General features: G+C 43.8%; 1 protein-coding gene across 2 annotated transcripts in view; it reads right to left on the bottom strand.

Moving 5' to 3' along the window:
* Positions 1 to 18,000, bottom strand: part of pcf11 (PCF11 cleavage and polyadenylation factor subunit) — a 31,182-nt gene extending 13,182 nt beyond the window's left edge. Inside the window, exons 1-8 of one of the 2 annotated variants that reach the window (XM_020452233.2) lie at positions 17,621 to 18,000; positions 15,155 to 15,280; positions 14,530 to 14,712; positions 14,059 to 14,274; positions 12,779 to 13,785; positions 7,699 to 7,876; positions 1,853 to 2,468; positions 155 to 1,650 (exon numbers count right to left, since the gene is read on the bottom strand). In XM_020452233.2, the coding sequence (XP_020307822.1) occupies positions 155 to 1,650; positions 1,853 to 2,468; positions 7,699 to 7,876; positions 12,779 to 13,785; positions 14,059 to 14,274; positions 14,530 to 14,712; positions 15,155 to 15,280; positions 17,621 to 17,860 (4,062 nt within the window). In that variant the 5' untranslated portion in view covers positions 17,861 to 18,000. The remainder of the gene's footprint in view (positions 1 to 154; positions 1,651 to 1,852; positions 2,469 to 7,698; positions 7,877 to 12,778; positions 13,786 to 14,058; positions 14,275 to 14,529; positions 14,713 to 15,154; positions 15,281 to 17,620) is intronic. The other variant, XM_020452234.2, reaches the window with a different exon arrangement.
* Between the last annotated feature and the right edge of the window lie 1,100 nt (positions 18,001 to 19,100).

The raw sequence follows: 19,100 nt of genomic DNA, 5'->3' as shown, positions 1-19,100 counted from the left end.
TCTATTGTACTTTTCAACCTTCTCGACCTTTCTGATAATCACTATGTGGTGTACGTCCCAAATAGCACCCAGGTCAAAAGTGGTGCAATAAATAGGGAATAGAGTGACATTTGGGACTCATCCCCTATGTCCTAAATCAAGAAGAGGTTCTCACCGGCTGCTGCATGTTCCCTGCCGGTGGCAGAGGCACACCAGGGGTGTAGAACGGAGGTCTGACGTAGGAGTTGTTGAACCCAGCCTGGGACACAGGGACGGGAGACACCGTGAAGTTAGACCCCTGTTGGCCCACCACGTTCTGTTGCACTGGGAACGTCTGGAACTGCTGGGGGCCTCCGGGGTTGACTGGGTCGTACATGGGTGTCCCTAGTGGCCGCAGCGGGGGCTGCAGGTTGGGAGTGGTGTGGTACCTGGGAGACACCTGCTGGCCGGAGGGGCAGTCAAAGCGTGGGGGCAGAGAGGGCAGGGGGTCGTAGCGCATGGGGCCGGGCTGGCCCATTGGGGTGGAGGGGTTCCCTGGGCCATCGAAACGCATCGGGCCTGGCTGGTTGGGAGCGCCGTCGAATCTCATGGGGCCTTGCTGGAACCTCATTAGTCCTTCGAACCTTCCAGGGCCGGGCTGCATGTGGGAGCTGTTGAAGTTCATTGGACCATCGAAGCGGTTGGACTGCATGGGGCCATCAAAACGCATTGGCCCAGGCCCCTGTCCGTCAAATCTACCGTCATATCGCCCCGATAGCCTACCTTGCTGCGGAGGCGGCGGGCCGCCGTCAAACCTTCCCCCAATGCCTTGTGGGTCCCCTCTCATTGGAACGTGAGGCATGGAGGGGCCGTCGTATCTTCCTGGTCCGTCAAACTTCTCTGGTCCTTTATGTAGAGCGGGGCCGTCGAACCTGCCGGGGCCCTGAGGGTAGGGCCCATCATACCTTGATGGGCCGTGTGAGGAGCACCCTGGTCCATCGTACCTACCGGGCCCCTGGACGCCCTCGTAACGGCCCCCAGGGTGAGGCCTGCCAGGCTGACCTATGTGACCAGGCCCGTCGTACCCAGACTGAGTGCCCTTGTGGGGTCCATCATAGCGTGGCGAAGGTGGTCCTCCTTTGGGACCACCGTCGTATCTCTGGGGGCCATCTGCGGTGTGAGGAGGGGTGTGTCCTGGAGACTCAACATGTTTGCTGCGTACTGAGGAGAGCACGGGCCCACGGGGGGGTCCTCCTGGGTGGTGGGGTCTGGGTAGAGGGGGGGTGTCCAGGGGCCCTTCGTCACACGAGTGCTCGCTGTTGGGGCTCTCAAAGCGCGGGACAGGGCTCATCTCTGCCGCGTCCATCTGCTGTAACGGGGACAGGCGCTCCCGCTCGTATGCTGGTACCGGTAAAGGAACCGGGGACTTCCTAATGGGGCCGTCCAGTGCTAGGCTGACTGAGTTCTGGAGCACCGGGCCGCTGGGGGGTTTGGGGGGGATGCGGTCGTGTTTGCGAGGGTCATCGTAACGGGGGTACGGAGGTTTGACAGCATGGTCTTCAGACAGCGGACCTCCTCCGTACCGCCTGGGAGGGGCATTGTAGCCGCTCTTAGGCTCCTCCCTATCATCGTACGGTGGTCTGTGATTGGGCAGCCGCTCACTGAGGGGGGAGTTTCGCTCTCTTTCACCAGCTAAGAAATAAAAACAATTACTAAATGAGAACAGGAACCATTTATCATCGGATAGTAATCAAACTAAGTCATAAAGCACTGCATTTACAGACATACTTCTGATTCATAATATATTCCCTTGGCTTGGGTGTCCAACCATGTGTGCGCATAACAAAATGTATTTATAAATTAGTCCCATCATTAGACATGAAACTCCACTTGCCTTTGAGTCTGTCAGTGGCGGTGGACTCCCTGGGGTCTTGTATCCTCCTGAAGCGTAGCCCTGGCAGAGACTTGAGCCTGGGGAACTCGTTCCCGTGGCTGTACTCCTGGATGATGGCTGCTGGGGTGGGCTGCTCCTCCTCTACCTCCTTCAGCCTGTCCTTAGGAAGCCTGGTGAACTTCATCCCTGAAGGAAGGGCGTTAGTCTCCCTGTTAACCTCAGTCTTGGCACCCCCAGGGCCCTCCCCGGGCCTCCCCAGCACCCCCTCTACCTCCTCCTGGCTGTCCTCTCCGTCCCAACCCTCCCCTCCTTGCTCCTGCTGCCACAGCATCACCTGGGTCCTCCTCAGCTTGGACTTGTGTTCATAGTAGGTGAGCTCTGCATCGGACAAGTCCGCCCCAGAGGACACTCCCCCTGTGGGTGTGGCCAGCAGGGGCTTCTTCCTGGTTGGTGGGAGGTGGTGTGGGTGGGCGTGTCCGTGGCCATCCTCACTGGAGCCCTCCCAGGAGTCTCCTCGCTGCTTCTCTTCCTGGTACTGGAACAGCTGCTTGATCTGGTGAGCCACATTCAGGAAGTCATCATGGCTGATCTCTCCATTCTCCAGATGCTTACTGGCCTACAGGGAGAAAGGGAAGAAGAAGATCAAGTTATCTAGTAGATTAAGTTCACTTTCTCCCAATTTAATACAAATGTTGAAGTGTGCACGTACCACACCCCTGCTAAGATTCCTCTCCAGAAATGAGCGCATGTTGGCTCTTTCAAAGGCCTGTATGGCTCATTATTGGGCAGGTGTACCATTTTAGCAATGAGCATTCTCCTGTAGCAGCATAGTGGCTTGGCTATAGATGGCTGAAGCATGGGGTCGGGTTGCCCATCTGCATTTGTTTAGGCTAACCCGATGAGCTAATCAATAACTAGACCACAAATGAAGTATCAGAATTGTGGCTTCATACCAATGCCAGCTTAGTATAATAATACTCAATATCATAACAATACTACAGCGAAAAACCTTAACCTCTTGGGTAGGGACAGTATTTTGGATGAATGAAGTGCCCAATGTAAACTCCCTGTTACTCAGGCCCAGAAGATAGGATATGCATATGCATGGTAGTATTGGATAGAAAACACTAAATTTTCCAAAACGGTTAAAATAACGTCTGCGAGTATAACAGAACTGATATGGCAGGCGAAAACCAGAGGAAAATCCATCTAGGAAGTGGGATATTTTTGATGTGGGTTTTTTCTATTGAATGCCTATACAGTATCTAAATGGTTATGACCCAGTTGCAGTTCCTATAGCTTTCACTAGATGTCAACAGTATTTAGACATTGTTTCAGGCTTGTATTCTGAAAAATTAGGAAGAATGAGACCATTCTTTCAGTGGACTCTAGAATGAACCAGAGCTAGTTTGCGCGCATGACCGATTGCGCGCCATTCGTTGTTTTTCCTTTCTATTGAAGACGCTATTGTCCGGTTGAAATATTATCAATTATTTAGACAATAGACAACCTGAGGATTAATTGTAAACATTGTTTGACATGTTTCGACGAACTTCACCGGTACTATTAGGATGTATTCGTCTGCATGTATTGACCGCCTTTAGGCCAGTGGATTACTGAACAAAACGAGCCCCCAAAAAGTGTTTTTGGGACATAAAGAGGGACTTTATCGAACAAAACAAACATTTGTGTAACAGGGACTCGTGACTGCAACCATATGAATATCAAAGGTAAGTGATTAATTTTTATCGCTATTTCTGAGTTTTGTAATTCCTAAACTTGGTTGTAAAATGTTTGTATACTTTTGTAAACTGGGCGCTGTCCTCAGATAATCGCATGGTACACTTTTGCCATAAAGCCTTTTTGAAATCTGACACAGCGGCTGGATTAACAAGAAGTTCATCTTTAAGCCGATGTATAACACTCGTATTTTTATGAATGTTCAATTTGACTATTTCTGTATTTTTAATTTGGCGCTCTGCAATTTCACAGGATGTTCGGACGCTTCCGTCCCACCTGCCCATCAGAAGTTAGTCAAATATACAGCACGGTTACTGTATAAAACACGTGGTCAACTCTCCATCTGGAGAGCTAGGTCATTGGGTGTGCAGGCTTTTGATCAGCACTGCTTAAAACACACCCGAGTCAGGATAACAAGGTCCTGTTGAGCAGTTGATTTGTAGAATCTGACGTGAGAGTAGAGCTGGAACAAAAGTCTACACCAGCGTTTCCTTTAGGAAATGTTGCCCTGGACAACGTGACCGGAAAGATTTCAATATAGCGGCCATGAGAGAAATGTACCAGACACATCTGCATTGGGTGTGTTACTCATTAGAGCATCCACCCACGCTGCTCAGAATGACACAAATCACACTTCTGGCAATTCATCTTAACAAAAAAAAATGGCAAACTGCAATTCGCAGGAAAAAGGGAAAACATTAACAGCGCACCTGATGCAAGCAGTATGACAGTGGTAAACACCCTATTTCTAAATTTGAGGTTACTCTACAGATGCAACAACTAGGATGAAGGGTTGCTAATATGACTAGGATTATGCATTTGGCATCTGGACAACCAATTAAACACGAAAGAAACGTCATGAGGAAGTGTCATTAGACAGCACAGCACGCATGGCAAAATGCCTAGCTGATTTGAGTTGCGGCTGTCAGTGAAAAGCAGCTAAAATGTGTGAAGATAAAATTTTGAAAAGGGAAGGGGTTTGTGGCAAAGATAGCCTATCGGTGTCTCTCCAGAATGCATCCACTCAGCTGTCTCGACAATTCTTGTGGGTTCATTGTTTCATGTGAATTGTTTGCGCTTTGATAGTTTTTATTTTCATAAAAAAAAATCCTTATTACATTTGTCACCAGTAGTAAATGTACCGGAACTGTTAATCCCGGTCATTTGGCTACATACATTTTTTCACTTAATAAATTAGGCCTACAGTCATTTACCGTTCTCATTCTCAGAGTGGAAACGTTGTTTGCCGAGTACACAACCTTCTACACTTGAGAAACAAGTTTTGATTTATTTCATAATAATTTATGAGTTGTAAATGTTTTAATTGTCTTGTTTGGAGTGCTCCATGTGAGCAATGAGCATGGGTTAGGTTTCTCTGTCATGTTAATGTTGAGGGAGCACACACACCTGAGCAAGCATAGAAGTAGCCTAGCTGGCCTGCTGTGCGCAATTCTAGGTTAGTGCCCATTTGGGATGTTTGATTTCTGATCATCATGTTCACCACTAATACGCTTTTCAGTAATATTTTCTTCACCTCACACAGTAAGTCAACAAAATCCTATTATTATTTTATACAGCCATTGCGAATGGCCTAATAGTTTCTCACAGTAGGTCTATTTGAAAAATCTTCCCAAAAATCTCCCTGATAACCACCAAATCCCTGTGTGAAAGAGTAAAATATAATCTAATGATCACATATATCCAATGGAACTGTCATAAAATACATCTTTCCCTTGCGCAAAAACAGATGTCGGTCCAGTGCTCAATGGCATGGGAAACTCTGGGACCAGAATAAGGCTGGTTAATAAAATGTTGCAAGCTCGCAAGAGATAGCTACAGGACAGATCCAGTTGACACAATGTTGCACTTCACTAGCGATAACTCAAGTCAAGACAGATAGAAAGGGAATCAAACAGGCTGAGTAGAGATAAATGTGATTGAAAGTTAAATTTCTCTCAGTATATTTTGTATTATTTATTTGACGGCTTTATGTAGGCTACTTTTACTTAGTTGATAATGGCCATTGGCTGCATTAGCCATCTGAGTTCCATGCGCTCATTTAGGCCATTCAATGATCATGGTAATCATGGTATATTAGTGTGTCCATATTGCAAAGAAAGGTGCTCTCGCATTAGTGGAATTTTAACAAAGATTTATGATTAACCATTGACAATGATTTTGAGAAACAAAAATGTTATTGAAATGAAACGTTTCAATGAAAACCATAACTGACATGCAGATCGGTAGAAATCCAAACAGGAAGTGGGAAATCTGAGGTTGGTCGATTTTCAACCCAGCCCTTATTGAATTCACAGTGGGATATTGGTTGTTGCACTTCCTAAGGCTTCCACTAGATGTCAACTGTCTTTAGAAACTTGTTTGAGGATTCTACTGTGCAGTGGGACCGAATGAGAGAGGAATGAGTCAGAGGTCTGCCAGCAGTCACGCGCATTTCACATGAGGTAGCAGCGTTCCTTTGCTTTTCTGAAGACAAAGGAATTCTCTGGTTGGAATATTATTGAAGTTTTATGTTAAAAACATCCTAAAGATTGATTATATACATCGTTTGACATGTTTCTACAGACAGTAACGGAACTTTCTGACATTTAGTCTGCAAATAGGGAACGCGCTTCATGACTTTGGATTTGTTTAACAAAAGTGCTAACAAAAGTAGCTCTTTGGACAAAATTGATGGACATTATCGAACAAATCAAACATTTATTGTGGAACTGGTATTCCTGGGAGTGCATTCTGATGAAGATCATCAAAGGTGAGTGAATATTTATAATGCTATTTATGACTAATGTTGACTACCCAATATGGCAGATATCTTTTTGGCTGCTTTGTTGTCTGAAAGCTGTACTCATATTATTGCATGGTTTGCTTTTTCCGTAAAGCTTTTTTGAAATCTGACACAGCGGTTGCATTAATTGTTTTTAACACCTTCTCTACCGCCTACCTACCTCTTTTATCGTATTAAATCCTATAAAGTATTTATTTACCAAAAACCTTAGCTATGTATCAACAAAATTTGGAATCCTCAATTTAAATAATAAAAATGAGCAGTTATCTGTCTCCTGGGGTAAGTTTAAATAGGAATATACTTTTGAGATTTCAAATTGGGCGCAACTAATTTTTCTATTATCCTTATTAATATACTTGTCACTCTGAAACAGTAATTATTCAATTGGACACGGGAGAATAAGGTAATAACGGCCTCATCCGGTGGGGAATGTTCAGATTGTATCGCGTTCCCCATTTTTTATTATGGACCTTACTCAATACTCAATCAAGTTAGAAAGTCCATTTCCCACAATACCCCATGTTAAATTCAACATTGTGGTTAAATATACAGATTTAGTAATTTTATCAAATGTTCTAACAGATTAGTAGTTCAAATCAGGATATGCATTTACATAGGGATATACATTCACACTTACTCTTTAATTAAATTCCTCAGCTATAGTACTTATTACTAAATGGAAAGCAGATCCCTAATATAAGAAATTCTATCAACTATGTATTAATCACAGTCGCACATAATAGGGAGTGTATAAATTGTATACATTCAGGGCCAATCTTAAGGAGAAGTGTATCTATATTTCCATGTCTAACAATTGTATTTTCATCAACATTTATAATGAGTATTTCTGTAAAATGATGTGGCTCTCTGCAATATCACCGGATGTTTTTGGAACTAGTGAACATTACGCGCCAATGTATACTGAGATTTTTTTATATAAATATGCACTTTATCGAACAAAGCATACACGTATTGTGTAACATGATGTCCTATGAGTGTCATCTGATGAAGATCAAAGGTAAGTGATTAATTTTATATCTATTTGTGCTTTTTGTGACTCTTTGGGAATTTTAATTACAAGATTTCTGTTGTTTGAATTTGGCGCTCTGCACTTTCACTGGCTGTTGTCATATCAATCCCGTTAAGGTAATAGGGTGCCATTTAAGAAGAACCTGTGTTGAGGCATACCCTTTGAGCAATTCTCCTTTGTATACTTTACAAATAAATGCGGCATCTACTACCTACTCAAATTGTGGGGAGGAAAAGCTGAGGAGATAGGCAGATGTTTTTTTTGTGGGCGTACCTTTTTGAGCAGGTCTCTCTTGCTGGCAGAGTGAAGCACCTCTGGGATCTGCAGGTTTGCATCGACACTAAGGCGATGCTGTTTGGGGGTGGTAGGTCTCTTGCTGCTGGAGTATGACGGCCGTCTCTGTGGAGGACCTGCCCCCTTCCCATGAGCCTCCTCTGAAGACAACTTCAGACTGATGAAGGAATTAGTTAATTTATTTGACAACTTTCAAATACATGCGGGCAGTTTCCCGACCACAGATATTATCTTTAGTCCAGGACTAGGCCCAATCTGTCTGAGGAACCACCCCTCAGTTGCCTCAGTCTTGCGAGTACAAAAATACACAGATATGCAGAGGTTAGGAGTGAGAACACACTGTGTCCCAGATTATACAGGTACACACCCTAACTAACACCACCAGATAACAAGCTGACTATATGTGTCTGAGGTTCAGAGGCAGATACAGTGCCATGAAAAAGTATTCGCCCCCTTTATAATTCTCTATTTTTGCATATTTTTGATACCGAATGTTAGACCTTTAACCAAAACCTAATTAGGTTAGGTCTACATGAAAATGGTTAATAAGCAACAAATTACAAGTTTTGGAATGGCCTAGTCAAAGTCCAGATCTATTCCCAATTGAGATGTGGCAGGACTTGAAACGAGCAGTTCATACTTAAACTCACAAATGCCGCTGAGTTAAAGCAGTTCTGCATGCAAGAGTGGGCCAAAATTCCTCCACAGCGATGTGAGAGACTGATGAACAACTACAAGATGCATTTGGTTGCAGTCATTGCAGCTAAAGGTGGCACAACCAGTTAGAGTGCAAGGGGGCAATTACTTTTTCACACTTGGGAATTGGATGTTGCATAACTTTATTGATTAAATAAATACGCAATTGTTGTGTTATTTGTTCACCTGGGTCCCCTTTAGCTAAAATCAAATTTTGGTTGAAGATCTGATATGACATAGCTTCGGCGTGTAAATCAGCTAGAAAGATGTGTCGGTATCGAGTAATTGTCTCTGGCCCCCTCCCAGTTAGGGGGAGTGATGAGCTCTACAGCAGTCTCACAGCTCAATCGCTGGTTGAAAACTGTTTTCTGCCCCTCCCAAAAGATAGAATTTGTAGATAATTGGCCCTCTTTCTGGGACTCACCCACAAACAGGACCAAGCCTAGCCTGCTGAGGAGTGACGGACTCCATCCTAGCTGGAGGGGTGCTCTCATCTTAACTACCAACATAGACAGGGCTCTAACTCCTCTAGCTCCACAATGAAATAGGGTGCAGGCCAGGCAGCAGGCTGTTAGCCAGCCTGCCAGCATAGTAGAGTCTGCCACTAGCACAGTCAGTGTAGTCAGCTCAGCTATCCCCATTGAGACCGTGTCTGTGCCTCGACCTAGGTTGGGCAAAACTAAACATGGCGGTGTTCGCCTTAGCAATCTCACTAGGATAAAGACCTCCTCCATTCCTGTCATTATTGAACGAGATCATGATACCTCACATCTCAAAATGGGGCTACTTAATGTTAGATCCCTTACTTCAAAGGCAATTATAGTCAATGAACTAATCACTGATCATAATCTTGATGTGATTGGCCTGACTGAAACATGGCTTAAGCCTGATGAATTTACTGTGTTAAATGAGGCCTCACCTCCTGGCTACACTAGTGACCATATTCCCCCCCGTGCATCCCGCAAAGGCGGAGGTGTTGCTAACATTTACGATAGCAAATTTCAATTTACAAAAAAAAGACGTTTTCGTCATTTGAGCTTCTAGTCATGAAATCTATGTAGCCTACTCAATCACTTTTTATAGCTACTGTTTACAGGCCTCCTGGGCCATATACAGCGTTCCTCATTGAGTTCCCTGAATTCCTATCGGACCTTGTAGTCATAGCAGATAATATTCTAATCTTTGATGACTTTAATATTCACATGGAAAAGTCCACAGACCCACTCCAAAAGGCTTTCGGAGCCATCATCGACTCAGTGGGTTATGTCCAACATGTCTCTGGACTTACTCACTGTCACAGTCATACTCTGGACCTAGTTTTGTCCCATGGAATAAATGTTGTGGATCTTAATGTTTTTCCTCATAATCCTGGACTATCGGACCACCATTTTATTAGGTTTGCAATTGCAACAAATAATCTGCTCAGACCCCAACCAAGGAACATCAAAAGTCGTGCTATAAATTCACAGACAACACAAAGATTCCTTGATGTCCTTCCAGATTCCCTCTGTGTACCCAAGGACGCCAGAGGACAAAAATCAGTTAACCACCTAACTGAGGAACTCAATTTAACATTGCGCAATACCCTAGATGCAGTTGCACCCCTAAAAACGAAAAACATTTCTCATAAGAAACTAGCTCCCTGGTACACAGAAAGTACCCGAGCTCAAGCTGCATACTGGACCCTATTCCAACTAAACTACTGAAAGAGCTGCTTCCTGTGCTTGGCCCTCCTATGTTGGAACATAATAAAACGGCTCTCTATCCATCAGATGTGTACAAAACTCACTAAAAGGGGCAGTAATAAAGCCTCTCTTGAAAAAGCCAAACATTGACCCAGAAAATATAAAAAACTAATCGGCCTATATCGAATCTTCCATTCCTCTCAATTTTAGAAAAGGCTGTTGCGCAGCAACTCACTGCCTTCCTGAAGACAAACAATGTATACGAAATGCTTCAGTCGGGTTTTAGACCCCATCATAGCACTGAGACTGCACCTGTGAAGGTGGTAAATGAACTTTTAATGGCATCAGACCGAGGCTCTGCATCTGTCCTCGTGCTCCTAGACCTTAGTGCTGCTTTTGATACCGTCGATCACCACATTCTGTTGGAGAGATTGGAAACCCAAATTGGTCTACACGGACAAGTTCTGGCCTGGTTTAGAGCTTATCTGTCGGAAAGATATCAGTTTGTCTCTGTGAATGGTTTGTCCTCTGACAAATCAACTGTAAATGTCGGTGTTCCTCAAGGTTCCGTTTTAGGACCACTATTGTTTTCACTATATATTTGACCTCTTGGGGATGTCATTCGAAAACATAATGTTAACTTTCACTGCTATGCGGATGACACACAGCTGTACATTTCAATGAAACATGGTGAAGCCCCAAAATTGCCCTCGCTAGAAGCATGAGTTTCAGACATAAGGAAGTGGATGGCTGCAAACGTTCTACTTTTAAACTCGGACAAAACAGAGATGCTTGTTCTAGGTCCCAAGAAAAAAAAGAGATCTTCTGTTGAATCTGACAATTAGTCTTAATGGTTGTACAGTCGTCTCAAATAAAACTGAAGGACCTTGGCGTTACTCTGGAACCTGATCTCTCTTTTGAAGAACATATCAAGTAACATTGCAAAAATCAGAAACTTTCTGTCCCAAAATGCAGAAAAATTCATCCATGCTTTTGTCACTTCTAGGTTAGACTACTTCAATGCTCTACTTTCTGGCTACCCGGATAAAGCACTAAATAAACTTCAGTTAGTGCTAAATACGGCTGCTAGAATCCTGACTAGAACCAAAAAATGTGATCATATTACTCCAGCGCTAGCCTCCCTACACTGGCTTCCTGTCAAGGCAAGGGCTGATTTCAAGGTTTTACTGCTAACCTACAAAGCATTACATGGGCTTGCTCCTACCTATCTCTCTGATTTGGTCCTGCGGTACATACCTACACGTACGCTACGGTCACAAGACGCAGGCCTCCTAATTGTCCCTAGAATTTCTAAGCAAACAGCTGGAGGCAGGGCTTTCTCCTTTAGAGCTCCATTTTTATGGAACGGTCTGCCTACCATGTAAGAGACGCAAACTCGGTCTCAACCTTTAAGTCTTTACTGAAGACTCATCTCTTCAGTGGGTCATATGATTGAGTGTAGTCTGGCCCAGGAGTGGGAAGGTGAACGGAAAGGCCCTGGAGCAACGAACCGCCCTTGCTGTCTCTGCCTGGCCGGTTCCCCTCTTTCCACTGGGATTCTCTGCCTCTAACCCTATTACAGGGGCTGAGTCACTGGCTTACTGGGGCTCTTTCATACCGTCCCTAGGAGGGGTGTGTCACTGATGTGATCTTCCTGTCTGGGTTGGCGCCCCCCCTTGGGTTGTGCCGTGGCGGAGATCTTTGTGGGCTATACTCGGCCTTGTCTCAGGATGGTAAGTTGGTGGTTGAAGACATTCCTCTAGTGGTGTGGGGGCTGTGCTTTGGCAAAGTGGGTGGGGTTATATCCTTCCAGTTTGGCCCTGTCCGAGGGTGTCCTCGGATGGGGCCACAGTGTCTCCTGACCACTCCTGTCTCAGCCTCCAGTATTTATGCTGCAGTAGTTTGTGTCGGGGTCTAGGGTCAGTTTGTTATATCTGGAGTACTTCTCCTGTCCTATTCGGTGTTCTGTGTGAACTTAAGTGTGCTCTCTCTAATTCTTTCTTTCTCTCTCTCGGAGGACCTGAGCCCTAGGACCATGCCTCAGGAATACCTGACATGATGACTCCTTGCTGTCCCCAGTCCACCTGGCCCTGCTGCTGCTCCAGTTTCAACTGTTCTGCCTTATTATTATTTGACCATGCTGGTCATTTATGAACATTTGAACAGCTTGGCCATGTTCTGTTATAATCTCCACCCGGCACAGCCAGAAGAGGACTGGCCACCCCACATAGCCTGGTTCCTCTCTAGGTTTCTTCCTAGGTTTTGGCCTTTCTAGGGAGTTTTTCCTAGCCACCGTGCTTCTACACCTGCATTGCTTGCTGTTTGGGGTTTTAGGCTGGGTTTCTGTACAGCACTTTGAGATCAGCTGTTGTACGAAGGGCTATATAAATACATTTTATTTTATTTTGATTTGATAACATTCAGAATTTTTTTAGAGAATGTAAAGTAGAAACAAATTAGAAATACTTTTTCAAGGCACTAAATACCATTAGGTGAGGATAAGAATACACTGACGTGATGCAACATATACTAGTACACAGCAGACTGAGAACATACCAATAAAGACTTTGGTACATTCCTAATAACACCCTATTCCCTACATAGTGCACTACTTTTGACCAGAGCCCCATGGCCCATTTGCGAGACAGACAGTTCACAGGATATATCAGCCTACTCACTGTTTGTTCTCTTCCCAGCCACTCCTCCAGCGCTTGGCATTCTCCTTGGTCTCCTTGCCCTCTGAGGTAGTGCGGGGGGAGGAATGCGTGTCCCTGGCCTCCACCGGCCTCTCCTCAGCCGGCCTCTTGGTTCTTCTGGGCTCAGACGAGCTCTTCTTGGGGGTTACCCTCTCCTCTCTGGTGGTCCCGTGCTGGGGGTCCTCATGGTGAGAGGAGTGCTTGCCTCCTGACTGCCTCCCTCCTTTCCCAGGTTTGTGTAAAGGAGGAGAGGGGGAGATGCTCCTGGCTCTCCTCTTGGGGGACCTCCTCTCAGTCTTTCTCTTAGGTGAGTGCAGGTGCAGCGAAGGGGAACGGGAGCGTTTCCTGGCATTGGTCCTGGCATTCCCTCTGATCTGGTTCTCCGGTTTCTCTACAGGCTCCGGTTTCTCACGCTCCGGTTTGCTGACTGAGCCGTTGGCGATCTTCCCCCTGCCTGATGCCTTCATCACTGCCTCATCCATCTCTTTCTCCTTATCAGTGCATTTCTTCTTCTCTTTCACCTCTTCTTTCGGGTCAGCCTTGTCATGGAGATGTTTCCTCAGCCTGGGGTCTTTCTTGCCCGTGGCATCGGCTGTCGTCTTCATGTTCTCAGCCTCATAGTGCTTGCTCTTCCCAAGCACCCCTTTAGCCATGGGAGAGAGGGACTTGGACTTGGTTTTCACTTCTAGAAGTTCTTTCTTGGGGGGCCGTGTCCTCTCAGGCCTGCCGGGTCGCTCTGGCAGTTGTTTCTCTGGTGTGTGTGCTGGTCCTCCCATACCATGGCCTTCTTTCTTATGGCTGGTTGATTCTTTGGCCTGGAGGGCCCCTGGGCCGGCCCGGTTGAGGCGGGGGTCCCTGGTGGGGGGTTTGGGGTCGGAGACAGGGGGGATACTGGATTTGATGACAGAGGGAGGCAGGGTGGACTTTGGCACTATTGCTGGAGTTGACAGTACCACGTTAGCAGCCTGAAATGTAAAAGAGGGGCAGGACTGAGAACATCTTGTGTTTAGTAAACGAGACAGTGCACCAGAAGACATGAAGAAAATAACAGAAACCTACCTGTTTAAAATGTTATTATTGATAGATTTTAAATGTTTAAGTTACAAAACACCAACACTTCTGAAAGTGTCTACTCTCACCCTGCTCCCTGCGGACCAAACATATAGACACACACACACACACACACACACATACATATATACTTTAAAACATTTCAATTAGATTTTCAAAAGGGGGAAAATGGGTACAATAGTGAGTCTCACCAGTTGTGCCTTGGTCTGCTCCAGCTCAAGCTCAATCTTCTTCTGCTGTAGCTCCAGTAGCTGTTTCTGCTTGGCCAGCAGCTGCTGCCTTATCACCTGCTCCTGGGTGATGCTCTTCTCACTGACGCTGGGGACCACTGCAGGCTGGGGAGCAGGGGCTGGGGCACGGACTAGGGGTGCAGGGGACAGGGCCCTAGGGGAGGTCACCTCCTCAGGCTGGAGCGGGGAGAAAACATTCAGGGATGGGAAGGACTCAGGTCGACAGGTAGCGGAGTGTGTGTAGAAATGTCCAGTGTTGCAAAGGGTCAAGATGTCTTTTACTTTATGGATCATAATGTCACGAAGGTTGTGCAATAAACAGCAAAACTTGAATAACTTTGGCGCAGTTTCTACTTTCCTCTATCCACAGACGCTTTCAGAACAGCAGATCCTCCTCTCGGACACATAGAGATATACAGACAGTTTACTCACATGTTTTAAAAACTTAGGGTTGACATGAATGCTGGCGTTCACAGTAGGGGGCAGTGCTTTGATGGGCCAGGCAGGGTCGTGAGAGTTGACTCGCACGTCCAGAGCATAGAGTTTCTTCAGTGGGAAGATCTCATCCCAGGTGGAGCGTAATTTGAACAAACTTTTCCTAGTGTTCTCATCCACCTACAAAACAGAGGACACAGCTTGGACCACAGCTCAACTCAAAGACCTGCAGCATAGTACTTCACAAACAAACACATTCTAACTTCAAAGGCCTATAGTTTAGAAGTACATTGAATTCAGGCAAGATCAAGAAGGCACTTAGAAAAGGTGTCTAATTACACTAAGGAAGGTGCTTTGTATTAACCGTTAAACTGTGTGAAATATTACACATTCTGTATACCACACTGCATTTTAATGCAAAGACAATTAATGACTTGGATATTTTCCAATCAAGCACTTCCCCAAATCAAAGGGGAACCACACAAACACCATTTTATTAGTAAAAATGCATTATAGAAGGCAAGAGATAGACTAGAGAAAAGCAAGCAGTACAGTGGTCAGCTAATTTTATAAAAGGTGCTTATTAATCTTCAAGAATGCACAAAAATAAAGTAGTATATACCTTTTCAAAAACACATATAAATGAAGTGACTAGGTTTTTAGCAAACACTGCAAGGTATTCGCCTCCAACATTCTTCACTATGGAATCCACTAAGTACAAAACTGGAAGCTTCTCGGCAGCTGGAGCCTAGGGTAATAGAAAACTCAACAAGTTTAGAAAACAACAGGGGTTAATACCAACATTTCAGATAAAAAAAAAGGCATCACATTGATTATGTATTAGTTAAGCAAAAAGTTAACATAAGAAATGTTTGGGCTAGAAAAAAAAAAATCCTTGTCAGTCTTGGGTAATAACTTTAAAACGTTTTTTTTTTTTTTTAAATGTAAAAATCAATTGATTGTCCGTGGCATGATAGATCAGAAAAAAAATGGATTGCAGGAAAAAACAGTTGCAAAACAATTGTCATGTAGGGGGGAAAACTGTTATAAAAATCAGTCTATTTTCACCGGTTACAGGAACAAGGTGTTTTTTTAATCCATAAGGAAAATAGCAGTCCAAAAAAAATGACGGGTCTTCATTCTGGATCAAAACATTGAATGTCCATAAAAAGTACTTTGTTCATCTATTACTTGTGTCTTGTATCGAGCACAGGAAAAAATTAAAATATTGTCCATCCAGAAGAAATGGTTCAAGTCCCCCCCCCCCCTTTTAATTACCTCAAAAGAGTGTCTCTGGCAGAGAGATCACTCCATGTACATTCCCGTTTTATTGAATGAAGTCCCTGTTATAACATCCCACTGAGGGGCAGTCCATTTGAAGAAGTATTATCTCCCTTTTAGAACAAAAATAGGATGTAACATACTAAGAGGAAGTCGACAAGAATAGAGAAGGATTTGGGGGGGGGGGTCATTTAAAATGTGCAATTGCAAGATAAGTCTTGAACAATGTGCCATGAAAAGCAAATCACTAGGACTTTACTTGATAAATGGTCATGAGCAAACATGACAATTTCAGTTGTAAACCCAATTCACATGTCAATAAAACACAAAATAAGTCAAAATATACAAATATACTGCATTTAAGCCAATAGACATTCCCATATAAATGGTGAACGCCTTGGTTCTGATAAGTGACAATGATCATCACATTGATCAAAAACGGAGTTTAACACCAATCAGGCAATAACCAGAGATCTGATTCTGTACCAATAAATTACACTGGGAAATAAAAAAGACAAAAAGCATATTTCATATTTTTTATTATCACATTTTACCATTCATTGACATTTCAAAATTCAAATAGATATCAAAAGCAGCTGATAAGTCAAATTGAAAGAGACCAGTTTACTTTCACAAGAAAAATATTGACACTATTCTAAATTTCAAAAGCTACATATTCGATCTGCATCTTTGTGTACCTATGATTTGTTTCGTTATTATTACTTCAGCTAGCTAGATACTTTTGTCTAACAATAACTAACCAGCAGTAACGTTAGGCCTGTAGGCCACCTGAAGTTACAAACAAATTACCTTTCCTGCTACTGGATCAGCCGGATCGACCCGTGCATGGCAGTAATTAGTGATGTTATTGGAGGTGCAGAAGAGGTGGATTTGGCTCATGTGCACTTGGTCAAAAACAATAGTTTCTTTCCACACGATACATTTTTTCGGTTACAAATTTTGTGGAAGTACATACCAGCCGTAATAGTTGCTCAGCGAAACTCCATTCCTTGGTAAGTAGCGGACTCTTATTATTTTTACATTATTAAGCCTGAAAATCTGCTTCATGGCCTTAAGGAGACCCCATATTCAACGTATCCTGTAAACCCAGAATCTGGTTCAAGTAATTTATGTAGAAAGTGAAACGAGGCCTAAATGTATGCAATAACTATTTTGCATTGTTAGGTAGGCCAGTGTGTACTGGCTTAAATTTGGAAATTGATGTGGCCAAACCACGTGTGTAAACCTGTCAAACTTGTGGAATGCTTTGCACTGGCATGCTAGCGTTAGCTAACTGAAATAGCCATTAAGTTTCCTCCGTCATGTCGCCATATTTGATTCGGTTTCGGTACCGTTAACGTGTTTCCAAATAGTGTTATGTTCTGAAATTTGAAAAATACCCCACAGCATAACGTCTTTATATAAGATCTGACAAATAATGGTGGCTTCCTAACGTTACTCTGATCTGGCAACTGAATTTCTGAATTATTTCCTAGCAAATGACAATCGGCTTCGGGAAATGGCATGTTAACGTTAGCTAACTAGCTCAGGGGATAACATTAGCTAGCCTAGATAATATTACATTACCTTTCTAAATGTAATCAGCATGAAATTAATTGCTATAACGTTATTTTGTTGAAACTGGTACTGTTGACAAACGTTAGCCAACGTTATGACGCTACAACAAGAACAGCGATTCAACAGTGTTGCCGCCATGATGTTGCCATGGGCAGCTGTTTCAAGGCTACTGTTAGCTTTCTTCATCGAAGTTAATAGCTGAAATTGAAAATTCTATATTCATAAAAACCTTGGTGATTTGTGCTTCAATTATTGCGACGATATCCTTGGCGAAGTGCAGATTCTCCTCTGCCAGAATGGTCAGCATGTTGATGTGAGGTTTACTGTTGAATGTCAAATCTTCGAGGGAGGACTGATACTCTCGGCAGGCATCTTCCCTCGCCGCGTCGTCCATCTTTGCGATGTGTGATCGATCAAATACTAAACCAATCTTATCAGAAACATAACCATTTATTACGAGGCAGTCCATAAACACATTTGACTTTATATTTATTTTCCAACTCGTTACGAATTATTTTGTATTCCCTTTGCATCTGTAATCGACGTTTCCACTCTTCTTTTTTATGTCAGAAGATGGCGGCTGCAACTCGATCAACTAAACGCGTCATACAAAATAATTTTTATACAGCCTCAGTTGGTGTCCTCCTATTGGATAGTTTGAGTTGCGTGCGCGTGAACTTTTTGCGAACGACTCATTCATTCAACCTAATTGGTCAAAATGTTACCATCTCCGGTTAGCCAATCAAATTCGAATGCATTGCATAATAGACGGATTACATGCTGACTAAACCGGCTCCTCGCGTGCGCATGTTGTTTTGTCTGTCCCCCAGAAGCGTCCACGACTAGCAGGTTAAAGTACCAAAACCAACTATATGAATTTGGGGAGGGGTCGAAATATTTATGGGTTTTAAAGCTAGCTCGCTGTTGCTAGCGAATTTGTCCTAGGAGATAGTGTCCGGAAGTGGGAGAAGATGGCGCGAGATGGATTTGAGCCGAGATTCTGCACATTTTCTCATTGATCAAACATTTGATCTCCATACAGTTTTCTGTTTCCAAAACTAGAATCTGTGACATAGTGGGCTGCATTTAGTAGACTTTACCCTATGCCAAATTTGGTAAAAATGGCATTGTTTAGAAGGAGTGCAAGGGTAAATTAAGTTATTGCACATGCGCACTTCGAGTAGGGGTTCCCTAACGGAAATAAGCAAGTAAATGCTAGAATGAGCCAATATGATCTCACTAGATCGTGCTTGGCTCTGCCCACCTCCTTGCTTATTCTGCCCACTATGATTAATTTGCTCCGATTGGAAATGACAGGTTCTGGTCTATCTTGGGTTAGTTATAAAAAATATTTGGGAGAGGCAGGATTTGCGAGCTATGTAATAGCGTGAGCAGTTTGGATTGAATAACATGTACATTTGTTTTACAATGCTCTCGTAAGCAACGCAGGTGGTTTGGACAGCATGTTAGCTGACAACGTCACGAAAGCGCCGCTGCAGCCAGGTCGATGGTGGAAGCAGAATTGGAGCTTGAATCTGATGGCGGTGGAAATAAGGATAAATGGACATTCGTTCAAAAATTGTGAAAAATACATATACTTCTGCAGACTCCCGATTTTATATATAAGAAATACGTTTTGGGGTAAACAAGATATGCCGAACTACGTGGGTCCGTTTGAAATATCAAAACTGGTGTAGAAAGTTAAATCT

The sequence above is a fragment of the Oncorhynchus kisutch genome, linkage group LG19, assembly GCF_002021735.2.
Source record: "Oncorhynchus kisutch isolate 150728-3 linkage group LG19, Okis_V2, whole genome shotgun sequence".
NCBI classification, from domain to species: domain Eukaryota; kingdom Metazoa; phylum Chordata; class Actinopteri; order Salmoniformes; family Salmonidae; genus Oncorhynchus; species Oncorhynchus kisutch.
Note: the sequence above shows the minus strand (reverse complement) of the source record. Positions and strands in the feature narration are given on the sequence as shown.